The sequence below is a fragment of the Myripristis murdjan genome, chromosome 8, assembly GCF_902150065.1.
Source record: "Myripristis murdjan chromosome 8, fMyrMur1.1, whole genome shotgun sequence".
NCBI lineage: Eukaryota > Metazoa > Chordata > Actinopteri > Holocentriformes > Holocentridae > Myripristis > Myripristis murdjan.
The window spans coordinates 33179183-33194844 of record NC_043987.1 but is presented as its reverse complement, the minus strand read 5'-3'; the positions used below and the strand labels follow the sequence as shown (position 1 = coordinate 33194844).

Here is a 15662-nt window from a genome sequence, read left to right as displayed (position 1 = left end):
TATTATTATTAAATAATCAAATCAGATTGGGATGTCCCTCTGCATTACATGGATCACATACCATTTGAGTACATATACATTTTTATGAACAGGGAACACTTTACTGAATAATGTTAAGTTATAATCAGTTGTGATTAATGATTCTATTTATTCATTCATTCATTTGTTTGTTTGTTTATTATTAAAATCTTCATTCATGCCATCACTGATCCATTGATTTTTTCAGTGATTCACTATTTTCAACAGAAGGCCTTAAGCGCAAAATACATGATAATATAGGAAAAAACAATAACAACAACAAGAAACAAAACTGTTTGAGTGACTCATGAATCAAAATCAGTGTATGTTTAAACTAATATCTATCACTAAATTACAGATTAACAATGAAAAGAATTTCATTTTTTTTTTTTTTTTCATTTTGTTCTTTTTTCTTGTTTCTGGGACATCTGTTCCAACAAACATATATACTGGTTGTTTTTCCTCCTCATCAGGGAAGTGGCCTTGAATGTGTTGGTGGTGTGAGGCTGCCTCCTCTGGTGGTTTCATGTTCCAAGTGTTCAGGCACTGAGGGGTTTTTGTACAGCTCTACCAATGGTTTGTGTCACTGTGGCTCTCTGGCACAATAATACACAGCAGTGTCTTCTGGCTGCAGATTCTGTCCAGTTAGAGTCACTGTCTTGCTGGAAGAGGCTGTGGACATACTGAACTTGTTTTTCAGTGAATCTTTGTAATTTGTGCTGCGACCAGCAACCTGTCCAATCCACTCCAATCCTTTCCCTGCAGGCTGTCTGATCCAAGATGTGTAATAGCTGCCAACAGAATAAGAGACCTGACAGGTGATGGTCAGAGTTTGACCTGGCTGGACAGTCAGAGAGGTTGGCTGTGTCAACGTTTCACATTTCACACCTGTGGAAAACACAAACATTTTTTAAATCAAAGTATCCAGTTACATGGCACCAGAAGAGCTGCTGGTTTTGTAAATGTGATGTCAAATCCAGAGAGACTCACAGGATCCAGCAGCCAGCAGCAGCAGCAGAGCTACAGACAACATGGTTTGTGTTGAAGCTGAACTGGTGGGAGCTGCTCTTCCTCTTTTCTTTCAACTTCCAGCCTCATATCAACTCTTTATAGCAGAGGAACCAGGAAGGACACTTTGCATACAATCAAACATACGACTGAAGAGGATCTACTCAGCAGTGGATCTAAACTGAGGTAGTAGTTTTGTCCCAAGTGTGACAGTCCTCTAATGTGTGTGACTGTGCCACATCACTTTAATCCACCTGCTGACTGCTGTGATCTCTGGAGAGAGAGAAAACACTTTTTGTTGCCTGGAAATCAGCTCTGCCTGTTGTTGGGGTTTTAATGTTACATCTTTTTCTGCAATAATCTGCTTAGCTGTATTGATTCACTGTATTGCAGCCTTTTTACCTGATCAGTTTCCTGTTCCAATTACAATACATATACTGTTGTGTGGTTATGCTTTTACTGAGGCTTGTGAAGGACACAGTTCCATAAGGCTAAATTTTTATTCAGACTAAACCAACATGTTCTCTGAAATTCATTTGTCAGTGTTTTATTATTGAGAGTGATTTCATATATTGAATGTGATTTTGTTTCAACAGTATGCATATACAGGTAGGTCCATAAGTATATGGACAGTGACACAATATTTATCATTTTGCCCTTGTACACGACCACAGTGGATTTGAAAATAAGTGATGAAGATGGGATTGAACTGCAGACTTTGAGCTTTAATTAAAGGGTTAAACAAAAATTTAGCTTTAACTGTTTAGCAATTACAACAAGTTTTCTGGTACAAGTTAATCTTCTTTTCAGCTGTTCAAAGAACCTTGTTCCAGAACAGATGCAAATGCAAAAACTTGGAATAAATACCAGACCTTTATCTTTTTTATTTTTTTTATTTTTTAATTTGTCATGAAATAATGAGGGAAAAGGCCACAACTGCCCATGAATCTGCTTTTTAGTCAAGTGTCCAATTACCTTTGAGCCTCTGAAAATGGGGTTACAAAGTATGAAAAAGGCTGTAATTCTTATTGATGCCATATTTTTGTTGTTGCTGAAAGTCTGCACTTCCATCACGTCTTGATTACTCCATTTCAAACCCACTGTGGTGGTGAACAAGGGCAAAAATATAAATATTGTGTCACTATCCAAATACTTATGGAGCTACTTTCCTAACAAGAAAAATGTCAGGTTTTCTTCAAAGTGTTAATTTCCCCTTTTCATTTGGATAGTCTCAGTATTAAAGTCTAGCCAGTCGTTAAACTCCAAGGTTCAAAAGTCATTAAAGACTCATGACGAAAGCTGGAGCTGAACTTCTTGTTATGAAAAAGAAGAGAAAAAGAAAATTCATTGACTGCCCTCTAATGTTTCAAAGAAGAACTGTAGTGTAATTTCTACTCCAAAATAACATCATTCACTTTCAGCCCACCATACTGGATATAGATGGTAGTGACTGAAGCAAGAGTTTCCTGTTTTATATTTTTCAGTGATGCTTTCAGTTACCAAAGTGCTGGATTGGTTTTGGTAGTTATGTGATTTTTTTTGTTTTGTTTTTCATCGTCATTTGATCATTTACATTTATTCACGAAATATTTGTGGAAAATTTGAAAGAAATTTGTTGTGTTCAAATCATTTGTTGTAATTATTTGCTATGAATTATTTTTCTCTCTCTAAACATACATTTAAAGCTTTCAGTGCTGCTCAGATGTAGGAGTGTTGTTGATCTGACAGAGCAGTGAGGATGAGGACTGGAGGATTTTGTACAGCTGCTCCACCAACTCCAGTCACTGTGGCTCTCGAGCACAATAATAAACAGCAGAGTCTTCAGTCTTCAGTCTGTTCATCTGGAGATACAGCTGCTGTCTGCTGTTGTCTCTGGAGATGGTGAACCGGCCTTGGACTGACTGGGAGTAGGAGGTGCTGCTGCCATCAGTGTTGATATAGGCAATCCACTCCAGTCCTTTTCCAGGAGCCTGTCTGATCCAGGCCATCCAGTGGCTGCTGAATGTGAATCCAGAGGCTGTGCAGGTCAATGTGTGGGACTCTGCAGGCTTTTTAAGCACTGCTTCAGATTGTGTCAGAGTCTGACCATCAACACCTGGCAACACAAAACAGAAAAGCATCACATGCATGAAGTACGGATTTGAATGAAGACGCTGTCAAATCCAGGTGAGTGAAAATGTTGACCTGCCCAGCAGAGAGTTAAAAGCAGCAGTCCTGTCCTATAGCCCATCATGTTCAAGTGTGTGGCCACTGTTGTCTGTCATCCTCTCTGCAGTCACATAAGTAGAGATGGGAGACATCAAAGTTTTGCATTGACTCCTCCTCACAGGGAGGGACGACAGCACTGCAGTGGATTAGTCTGTCAGTCATTTTGTACAATTTAAGAATGGATGTTCATTGTGCAAAGAGACTCTAAGGATTTAATTTTAATCTGGATAAAACATGGATTTTTTTTTAACCCCAAGATAAATACTGTTCAAATTCAAGTTAATTTATTCATATAGCCCATCATCACTAGCATCTGTCAGAGAATAAGCAAAGTTGTAATTAGTCAGCAACTAATCATACAACACAATGATGTGTTATCATATCATGCAATTATATCACTCCATTACATACTGTGCCACAGTAAAAGTATTTATTACAACTGAATAAATTATGGTAGCCTCCAATCAGTATTTTTTAGATCAACTTTGACTTGGAATGAAGACCAAATATATATATATTTCAATATTCATTATCATTTTGCCTCTTCCTCAGGGAAGTGACCTTGAATAGTAGTGTGAGGCTGCCTCCTCTGGTGGCTTCATGTTCCAAGTGTTCAGGGACTGAGGGGTTTTTGTACAGCTCTACCAATGGTTTGTGTCACTGTGGCTGTCTGGCACAATAATACACAGCAGTGTCTTCAGGCTGCAGATTCTGTCCAGTTAGAGTCACTGTGTTGCTGGAAGAGGCAACAGAAATACTGAACTTGTTTTTCAGTGAATCTTTGTAGTATTCAGCGCTAGTATGTTTCATTCCAATCCACTCCAGTCCTTTCCCTGCAGGCTGTCTGATCCAAGCTGTGTAAAAGCCAAGAGAATAAGAGACCTGACAGGTGATGGTCAGAGTTTGACCCGGCTGGACAGTCAGAGTCGCTGGCTGTGTCAACGTTTCACATTTCACACCTGTGGAGGAGAAAAGATTCAACATATCAGTGTATCTGACAGTGGAATAATAATAAAGAAGTGGTGCAGTGTGATGATAGAGTGTGTGTTTGTCCCTCAAAGAGACTCACAGGATCCAGCAGCCAGCAGCAGCAGCAGAGCTACAGAGAACATGCTTGGTGTTGAAGGTCAACTGGTGGGAGCTTCTCTTGGTCTGCCTCAGCTGACAGTGTGATATCAAGTGTTTATAGCAGACTAGAAGGAAGTCAGCTTTGCATACAGCACAACACTCACATCACATAAAAGGAGGATGGACTGTCGTATTACGTGCAATGAAAGCATGGATTACCAATTGTTTTCTTCAAAAATAATAATGAAAAACTGTTTATTCAATCAATTTTGTAACAATTTGTGTAGTTTTTACACCATGATTTGGTAACCAAGCCAGGCTGAATGATCTTTGCATACCTTGGAATGAAACTGAAATTAGAAGAGTACACAATATATAGTGAGGCAGGAGCGGCTGAAAAAGTATTTCATTGTTTTCTGTATAATATGTGCATGTACAGTATTTAAAACTCCTAATACCCTCATAATAATGGATATTCTCCTCAACATTTTCATTTTATTTTTCATCTTGATCAAATTATACTAAGCTTATTGCTCAACAGCCCACATGGTGCTTTAAAATAATAGCCATAAAGTGTCATATTCAAATATGTTCATTTGGGTTCAAATCTGCTCCATCAAGATTTTGTTGGACATGTTATTAACCATTACAGTGCTGCAGTGCATGCTGGTAGGACCCTCAAATGATATTAAATGTGCGTGTGTGTGTGTGTGTGTGCGTGTGTGTGTGTGTGTGTGTGTGTGTGTGTGTGTGTGTGTGTGTTCTTAGTGTCATCACATGTCTGATCTGCTGCTGCCCCCTGGTGATCTTTGTAAAAATAAATTCATTGAGGTTTTTGTTCAGCTCCTCTGCTCATTCACATCACTGTGGCTCTCTGGCACAGAAATACACTGCAGAGTCCTCTGGCTGTAAGTTGGACAGTCTCATATACACCATGCTGTTGCTGTCATCTCTACTGATTTCTATGCGTCCTAGCACACTGCTTGTGTAAGTGTTGTAACTGGCATCAGAGTAACCGCTCCCTATCCATTCCAGTCCTTTTCCTGCAGGTTTTCTTATCCAGTGCATAGCAAAGCTGCTGAAAGTGAAGCCAGTTCCCCTGCAGGAAAGACTGAGAGTTTCCCCAGGCTTTTTCAGCACTGGACTGGAGGGAATGGACTCCATAGCCTGGCCATTCAAGCCTGACAGAGAACAAGGAGAAAAACACAGGGGAGAGAGAGAGAGTCAGAAGTAGTAAAACATAACAATCAGTATATTTGTCATTATGTCAGTATAGCAGCATAAAACATGACAACTCACATGGCAGACAGAGAGCTGTGAGCAGAAGAGAGAGTTTGTCCATCATCCTGAGGCTGAAGATGTGAACTCAGCTGCTCCACCCAAAAGAACAAGACAACAAGTCAGCAGGAGGACACAAGTACACACTCTGACACTGGATTTGCATGAGGAATTTAGGAGGGAGGGACTTATGTACTGAGCTCACAGGTCGCTCAAAGTCAGTCAAAACAGACGCTGAGTAGGAGGGCAACATAACAGATCCACTGCTGTTTTTTTCTGCAGCTGATCTGTTACAGTGTGGATAGATCAACTGACTGCTGATAGACTATCTGACACACTGAGTGGTTTGAATTTTTAAAGACAGAAGCACATAATTGTTCCACATATATGTAGTTGATAATAGTAAAACGCCCTGGCTGGACTCAAACCTGGCCCACTGTAAAAAGGACTTCTCCTGAATGGTACATGAATTCATTTTTGAAGCCACCAGGGAACCACATGGTGTTAAATTAATCTGTGGCGTGAGACTGCTCCTGTTCTGGTAACAATACATAGCCGATACTGTTGTACAGATATAGTTTTATTGAGGCATGTGAAGGACACGATTCCATAAGGCTAAATGTTTATTCAGAACATGTTCTCTGAAATGAAGATCTCAGTATTTCATTACTCACAAAATAAGATTCAGGTATTTTCAGATATTTCAGATATTTTTGAAATTGTTAATTTCTTTTTTTCATTAATATAAAGACATAGGTTTGACATTAAGGTTGTTTTCAGACTTTCAGAAGTGGGCAGTGCAGAATCAGGACAGGAACTACTTTCTGAAAATAACCAGCCTTGTTATGCATTGTTTTAAAGAAATGTCATTAATGGATGCTATATTTTATTATCTTTGTTATTTTCTCTACAGTCAGCACCATGGATGAGAACAATAATCCAGGAGCTGAATTAGTTGTGGTTGAATGTTGTGGAGCAGGTTTTTTTCTTATTTTATTTACAGTTTGTGTGATGTCTTCAGCATGGTTTTGGTGAAGAAATCATCATCATGATTTGATCGTTTAGATGTCTTCATCATACATTTTTTCAATGTGTTTATGCTTCTTTATCATGGGAGACATATAATGTGTTCAAATCCCACCCCTACTCTCCTCTCTCTGTTAAAAAAAAAAAACAAAAAACATTCATTTAAAGCCCAGTCATACTTCTACTCTGACAGAGCAGTGAGGATGAGGACTGGAGGATTTTGTACAGCTGCTCCACCAACTCCAGTCACTGTGGCTGTCGAGCACAATAATAAACAGCAGAGTCTTCAGTCTTCAGACTGTTCATCTGGAGATACAGCTGCTTTCTGCTGTTGTCTCTGGAGATGGTGAACCGGCCTTGGACTGACTGGGAGTAGCGGGTGGTGCTGCCACTATCCCTGCTGATAGTTGCAATCCACTCCAGTCCTTTTCCAGGAGCCTGTCTGATCCAGTACATCCAGTAGTCACTGAATGTGAATCCAGAGGCTGTGCAGGTCAATGTGTGGGACTCTGCAGGCTTTTTAACCACTGGTTCAGATTGTGTCAGAGTCTGACCATCAGCACCTGGCAACACAAAACAGAAAAGCATCACATGCATGAAGTACGGATTGGAATGAAGACGCTGTCAAATCCAGGTGAGTGAAAATGTTGACCTGCCCAGCAGAGAGTTAAAAGCAGCAGTCCTGTCCTACAGCCCATCATGTTCAAGTGTGTGGCCACTGTTGTCTGTCATCCTCTCTGCAGTCACATAAGTAGAGATGGGAGACATCAAAGTTTTGCATTGACTCCTCCTCACAGTGGATTAGTCTTCACTGTAGAAATGGACAAATTGAATGAAATTTGATTGATGTGACATTTGATGCGATCTGAGGTCAGTAATTTTATCTCACAGTGACTCTTACATCTTGAATCAGTGAGGGACAAATTAATTTTGATTTGAAGCTGAAACCAACCATGTGTAGATCTGTTGCAGAACCAATAAAGAAAATCTTGTTTCACTGGAGCAAATTTAAAACCTTGTTTTTCTTCTTTTTTTTCTTTTTTTTTCAATTTATTGCTTACTGTTCAATCATTGTCTTTTCTGTGTATCTGTGTATGAAGTTCTTTCATTAAACAAATCTTTGTGCTTTGTGTTCAGCTCTTCTGATGTATTCTTTTCTTCTGACTTCTTGAACTTTTAACATTCAAAGACTTTTAAAGCACGTGATAGTTCAGCACTTTTATTCATGTTATAATTAGCTATTGTTGGTTGTTCTTATGTTTTCTTTTTCTATGACTGAGTGTGTGTGTGTGTGTGTGTGTGTGTGTGTGTGTGTGTGTGTGTGTTTGTGTGTGTGTGTGTGTGTGTGTGTGTGTGCTCTTGAAGAGAATAACTGAAATAGTTTAATTATATTTGAATAAACAACATAGAAATATATTTTCTCACAATGACATACAATTACATTATTAAATACGTGTGAATTCTTATCAAATTTAATTGTTGAATAGTTGTTACTTGGACAAAACTGAAATTTCAGAATTACTTTTGTTTAGTGGTGCTTTGTAGGTGAGTGACTGACTAAAAGTGAATTAACGTATGAGATTAAAATAATTCATGATTTTTGGTTCAGTTGTTAGGTGAAGTCAAACCACTACTGTGTTCAAATACATGATCTTGCATTAACTAAAACAGATTCACAGTATCAATCACCAATATATAATTGTGAAACTGTGCAGGCTGTTCTCATGAAACGTTCGTAGGAATTCCTACGAAAAATAATGCACAAATTTCTGTGCATATTCCTACGAATTTCCAGCAGCACGAGCGATCAGCGCGCCTGCGCGAGCCCCGAAGCGAGAGCCTTAAGAAAAATGGCGGACATTCCTTTTATTCTCAGTGGAAAATGCAATATTTTAAGGGAGCTTATGCATTCAAATGCGTTTTGATAACATTTCTAGCGGGAAATGTGCATTTTATTTCCAAAATCTTCGTTCAGTTAGTCTATATAATGTTTACTTTGTTAGTTATTACGAAGATTCTTTCAGGTTTCTATCGTTGCTATGGCTGTTGCTATGGACGCTGCTACCACTGTCGCTGATGTAGCTTCCGCTCGGAAGTGTTGTCCTCACTGACTGTCACCGTGGAAATCTGGGGAGGGAGGCGTGGGGTTAACCTGCTCTCACAGAAATCCGTGAAATGAGCATGACCTCCTAATAACTCATTGCGTGCTCCTCGCATGTAACCTGTTTTAATCGATTTCTATGGTTTTAATTCCGTGTGATCACCACACAAACGGTGTTCACTGGAAGTCGGCGAGATTCCGTGACGTCACGCTGTGGGTGGTAGTTCATAGATCCCGGAAGTGCAAATTTAATCGATATTCCGGAAAAAGATCTGATTATTAGCCATAACGTTGTAACCATCCAAGGCAGACTTACCACGAGCTATGAGGATGTGTAACGATGGCATGTGCTTCAGCCGAGTCCACAAGTCACGTATAATATCAACTTTATTTTAAGAAAACACGTTTTATTTGCCATGTCATATCACGGAGAAGCACTACATTACCCATAATCCTAGTGTTTATCAGCGACGTGTCTGATTTTACTTTCATCAATAAAGTCAATAAAGTGTAATAAAGTGCATGAAAGTTGATAATATGCTGATATGTTACGCCATTGAACACAACCCTTTCAGTCAGCGAAACAGAGCGGGTGGAAAAACCGCGGAAACACGTCAAAATAGCACTAACGATTTATATAGTCTATATATACATATATTTTTTTTCATAACACATCTTTACTCGTGGTATAAACATAGGCTACATGTTAAGGTTATGCTTTTGCTGTTGAAAAACTACCGTATGTATGGTTTTTAAACCTAAATTCACAATGTTTATCCTAACCCGGAAGAGGGGTACCAGAACTACAATTCGTGCAGAGTTGCAACACACAGAGGTGTCCTGCGCCATAGATTTTGTAGTTCTAATATGTTATGTCTATTATGTGATGTTGTGATCACTAATTTTTCAATCTAGTTTTTGGGTGTGGGAAGAACGCCTGTTTGGTCAGATTTTATTTATTTTTTTCTTAAGATAGTGAAATCATGTTTTTTCCATGTTTTGACACTAGTCAGTGGCGCCCCCTATTGGTTTGCCATCGGGCATGATAGTAGAGGTCAAGAGCTTTCCAAAAATGTTGACCCCGTGTCTGTGCCATTTTTTGTTGCTGCACTGTAAGCCTTTAAAAGTACGATATCATATGAACCGTTTCATGAGAATACGTTGAACTGTGTCTGTTAATAAACACATGTATATGATGTTTGGCTGCATGTTTGTCTGAACTTCTTTCTCCATGTGAGCAACTTGTTTGTAGCTCTGTGTCTCCAGGGGACAGAGTCTCTTGCTCACACAAACACATGGCATTAAATTAATGTGTTGTGTGAGGCTGCCTCCTCTGGTGGCTTCATGTTCCAAGTGTTCAGGGACTGAGGGGTTTTTGTACAGCTCTACCAATGGTTTGTGTCACTGTGGTGCTCTGGCACAATAATACACAGCAGTGTCTTCAGGCTGCACATTCTGTCCAGTTAGAGTCACTGTGTTGCTGGAAGTGTCTAAGGAAATACTGAACTTGTTTTTCAGTGAATCTTTGTAGTATTCTGCTCCAGTATATTTCATTCCAATCCACTCCAGTGTTTTCCCTGCAGGCTGTCTGATCCAAGCTGTGTAACGGCTGCCAACAGAATAAGAGACCTGACAGGTGATGGTCAGAGTTTGACCTGGCCGGACAGTCAGAGAGGCTGGCTGTGTCAACGTGTAACATTTCACACCTGTGGAGGAGAAAATATTCAACATATCAGTGTATCTGACAGTGGAATAATAATAAAGAAGTGGTGCAGTGTGATGATAGAGTGTGTGTTTGTCCCTCAAAGAGACTCACAGGATCCAGCAGCCAGCAGCAGCAGCAGAGCTACAGAGAACATGCTTGGTGTTGAAGGTCAACTGGTGGGAGCTTCTCTTGGTCTGCCTCAGCTGACAGTGTGATATAAACTGTTTATAGCAGACTAGAAGGAAGTCAGCTTTGCATACAGCACAACACTCACATCACATAAAAGGAGGATGGACTGTTTCATTACAAGCATTTAAAGCATGAATTGCCAATTGTTGTCTCTTCTTATGAAGTAGGAACGACAAACTGTTTATTTACTCAATTCTTAACAATTTAACAGAAAATTGCTTTGTTTTTAAATGATGAATTGGTACGTAATCCAGGCTGAATTATTTGCATGCTTTGGAAAGGAATAAAGTTTAGAAAATATGAAGTGAGGAAGGAGAGGCTGGAAAACTCCTTTGTTTATTTTCCTACCAAGCATGTATAAATACAAAAATAACATATAAGTATGTATTTAAAACTCTTAATATTTATACAGGACTTTGTAGAAATGCAACTTCTTTCGAGTATCTAATCTGCTCTGTGTGGTGAAAATGATAAAAAAAAAAAAAAAAAATACAACATTGAGTTGTATATGTTAATGACTTCAAGAGCACCATCAAGAAGTGAAAACAAGAATCTTTCTAAGTGGAAGAATGTTTTTAAGTGTGTGTGTGTGTGTGTGTGTGTGTGTGTGTGTGTGTGTGTGTGTGTGTGTGTGTGTGTGATATGCATCAGGATTTCAGAAACAAGAGAGGGGTTATGTAAATTAATCTAAATTAATCTGAATTCATTTGACTGTTTAGTAACAGCACAGAGGATGTGAAAAGGACAGTCAATCAAAACAGACCCTGCTGTGTTGAGTAGGAGGGCAGCCACATTCAAAACCTGAAAACTCAGAAGGGAATTAGGAATTCAAAGTTCATGTGAGCCAGGAAATAATGGAACAAAAAGGCTGAAACATCAGACGCAGAACGAGGCAGGAGGCAACATGCTGCAGTAGACTGGCAGAGCAGCAAATATTTGTGACAACATGAGATTTTTTTAAGCTGTAATGCTTGAGGAACAGTTTACATAAAAATCACATTTCAGTAATTACAGCAAATATTAAATAACATATGTTGTATTCTAAAATATTTGGATGTAATTCTGGACAAATGAAGAACTGCATCTGAATTCACCTAAAAAACAAATGTGACTCTGCCTAACCTGATATATGTATGTATGTATGTATGGATGGATAGATGGATGGATTTAATATTGGATTTAGTTGTTTAAATGAATAACAATAAGAAATAATTACTTTGTTGGTTTCAAATATCATGCAGAAGCCATTTACTGGTGAAATTATCAAAATATAAACTAACATCATGAAATACTCTCTCTTTAATAATTTGCTCATGTCTATAAAACAATGTAACTTTGTGGTTTAGTTTTCTTCAAATACATTGACTAACACAGATTTACAGTATTCATGATCAATATATAATTGTTGCATTGTATCATTACTAAACTGTGTCTGTTAATAAACACATGAATATGATGTTTGTCTGCATGTTTGTCTGATCTTCTTTCTCCACGTGAGCCACTTGTTTGTAGCTCTGTGTCTCCAGGGGACAGAGTCTCTTGCTCACACAAACACATGGCATTAAATTAATCTGTGGACTGAGGCTGCCTCCTCTGGTGGCTTCATGTTCCAAGTGTTCAGGGACTGAGGGCTTTTTGTACAGCTCTACCAATGGTTTGTGTCACTGTGGATCTCTGGCACAATAATACACAGCAGTGTCTTCAGGCTGCACATTCTGTCCAGTTAGAGTCACTGTCTTGCTGGAAGAGTCTAAGGAAATACTGAACTTGTTTTTCAGTGAATCTTTGTAGTGTTCACTGCCATAGCTATCTTTCCTTCCAATCCACTCCAGTGTTTTCCCTGCAGGCTGTCTGATCCAAGATGTCCAATCGCTAAGAGAATAAGAGACCTGACAGGTGATGGTCAGAGTTTGACCTGGCCGGACAGTCAGAGACGCTGGCTGTGTCAACGTTTCACATTTCACACCTGTGGAGGAGAAAATATTCAACATATCAGTGTATCTGACAGTGGAATAATAATAAAGAAGTGGTGCAGTGTGATGATAGAGTGTGTGTTTGTCCCTCAAAGAGACTCACAGGATCCAGCAGCCAGCAGCAGCAGCAGAGCTACAGAGAACATGCTTGGTGTTGAAGGTCAACTGGTGGGAGCTGCTCTTGGTCTGCCTCAGCTGACAGTGTGATATCAAGTGTTTATAGCAGACTAGAAGGAAGTCAGCTTTGCATACAGCACAACACTCACATCACATAAAAGGAGGGTGGACTGTTTCATTACAAGCATTTAAAGCATGAATTGCCAATTTTTCTCTTCTTATGAAGTAGGAATAACAAACTGTTTATTTACTCCATTTTTAACAATTTAACAGAAAATTGCTTTGTTTTTAAATGATAAATTGGTACCTAATCCAGGCAGAATTTGGAAAGGAATTAAGTTTAGAAAATATGAAGTGACACAGGAGAGGCTGGAAAACTCCTTTTGTTCTACCTAGTATGTATCAGTATGCATTTAGAACTCTGTATATGTAAACAGGACTTTGTAGAAATGCAATTTTTGTACAGTATCTAATCTGCTGTGTGGTGAAAATAAAAAAAAAATACAACATTGACTCTGATATGTTAATGACTTCAAGAGCACCATCAAGAAGTGAAAACAAGAATCTTTAACACCCTGAACTTTCTGCAAACAGGGAGAGTTTTAATTTCACTCCTGTGCTTTAATGTCATCCTTAATTTCCAAAACGCTGAGAGGCTTATGGCCTCTCTTCCCTTGTTCGACCTGCCCTACAACGTCCATATTTCTGATAGATGACTGTGCCTGTTGAAGTCCTTATCATGTAGACAGGCATCACATCTCCTTCTGATTGTTTTTTAGTTTTCCCTTTACAGTAATAGTCTTACATTAATTTCTTAATTAATTTCTACATTCATTTCTAAGTGTGTGTGTGTGTGTGTGTGTGTGTGTGTGTGTGTGTGTGTGTGTCTTGCATCAGGATTTCAGAAACAATACTGATGGATGGATGGATGGATGGAAGGTGAATACTGAAGGAAAATCCACTCCAATGGTTTTCCTTTACAGTGTCTGATCCGACCTGTTGCATAGCTGCTATCAGTCAAGGCATATCCAGAGGGCCGACAGGTGATGGACAAAGACTGTCCAGGCTGCACAACCACTGAGTCTGGCTGGATCAGATCAATACTGTACACACCTGTGGAGACAAACATCAGGATGATCCACATCATTCATGCCACTCTGCAGACTTTATGATGGGTTTATTAGTAGGAATCCACTGAAAGCTACTCACAGGATCCAGCTGCCAGCAGCAGTATCACAGCTACAGAGAACATGGTTTATGCTAAAGCTGATCTGATGTCACCTCTTCTGTCCTCTGACTGACACACACACACATACACACACACACAGTTCTCCTCATTATGTGCTCAGACACTCGTTTGCATATTGAGGGGATAAACTGTATTCATTTAATTATATTTGAATCATCAGCATGGAAATAACCTCACAATGACCTACAATTACAATGTATGTGGAATTTCTGATTAAATTCTAGCAATGGGAATATTTGAAATTTAGACAAAAATGAAATTTCAGAATGAATTTTGTTTTCCTGGTGCTTTGCAGTCTAGTGATTGAGGAACGATGAATTGACGCATGAGATGAAAAAAAAAACATTTTTTTGTGCAGCTGTTCAGTGAAGACAAACCACTGAGCTCACTAATTTAATACACAGTCTGCAGCGTTCAATGAAAATTCAAACTAAATCATGTGCACTTTTGTGACATTAGGCATTTTCACAATATGTACATTTTTTTTTTTTTAAGTTACAGTCATAACACAGCTATTTAGGAACTAATGCAATATTAAAGACAGTATATACCAAGTAAGCCTACTGACACCACTTTCTTCAAATACATTGACTAACACAGATTTATAGTATTCATGATCAATATATAATTGTTGCATTGCATCATTGCCAAACTGTGTCTGTTAATAAACACATGAATATGATGTTTGGCTGCATGTTTGTCTGATCTTCTTTCTCCATGTGAGCCACTTGTTTGTAGCTCTGTGTCTCCAGGGGACAGAGTCTCTTGCTCACAGAACCACATGGCATATAATTAATGTGTGGTGTGAGGCTGCCTCCTCTGGTGGCTTCATGTTCCAAGTGTTCAGGGACTGAGGGGTTTTTGTACAGCTCTACCAATGGTTTGTGTCACTGTGGTGCTCTGGCACAATAATACACAGCAGTGTCTTCAGGCTGCACATTCTGTCCAGTTAGAGTCACTGTGTTGCTGGAAGAGGCTACAGAAATACTGAACTTGTTTTTCAGTGAATCTTTGTAGTATTCATTGCCATCACTATCTTTCATTCCAATCCACTCCATTGCTTTCCCTGCAGGCTGTCTGATCCAAGCTGTGTAATAGCTAAGAGAATAAGAGACCTGACAGGTGATGGTCAGAGTTTGACCTGGCCGGACAGTCAGAGACGCTGGCTGTGTCAACGTTTCACATTTCACACCTGCGGAGGAGAAAATATTCAACATATCAGTGTATCTGACAGTGGAATAATAATAAAGAAGTGGTGCAGTGTGATGATAGAGTGTGTGTTTGTCCCTCAAAGAGACTCACAGGATCCAGCAGCCAGCAGCAGCAGCAGAGCTACAGAGAACATGCTTGGTGTTGAAGGTCAACTGGTGGGAGCTTCTCTTGGTCTGCCTCAGCTGACAGTGTGATATCAAGTGTTTATAGCAGACTAGAAGGAAGTCAGCTTTGCATACAGCACAACACTCACATGACAGAAAAGGAGGATGAGTTGTTGTACCTCAAGCATCCGATGTTTGATTCAAGGTTAATTCCTAACTCCTAATGTTCGTTATGATACACACTTGTTACTTTACATGGCCACTTCATTAGGTCCACCTTCAGAATCCAATACAATCCAATTCAACTGTTCTGCCATAAAATTTACTTTTATGATGCCTGTAATGCCCAGGTTTTCTTTTTGTCACTGTAAGAGAGATGTTTATTCATTTCTATGTTTGGCCTTTA

At 39.2% G+C, this 15662-nt stretch overlaps 1 protein-coding gene and 1 gene segment (V, D, J or C); both read right to left on the bottom strand.

The window, feature by feature from the left end:
• Positions 1-21: 21 nt before the first annotated feature.
• On the bottom strand, positions 22-15285 carry LOC115363701 (uncharacterized). The gene is made up of 9 exons (XM_030057979.1): positions 15243-15285; positions 13639-13804; positions 6963-7072; positions 5259-5483; positions 2929-3121; positions 2002-2011; positions 1009-1051; positions 620-906; positions 22-39 (listed from the first exon to the last, which is right to left on the bottom strand). Exons 1-9 carry the CDS (start codon positions 15283-15285, stop codon positions 22-24), a joined length of 1095 nt encoding a protein of 364 aa, XP_029913839.1.
• On the bottom strand, positions 5164-5679 carry LOC115363573 (Ig heavy chain V region 914-like). The segment is given in 2 exon segments: positions 5164-5483; positions 5602-5679. Coding segments are annotated over 2 exon segments (366 nt in total).
• Positions 15286-15662: the final 377 nt, after the last annotated feature.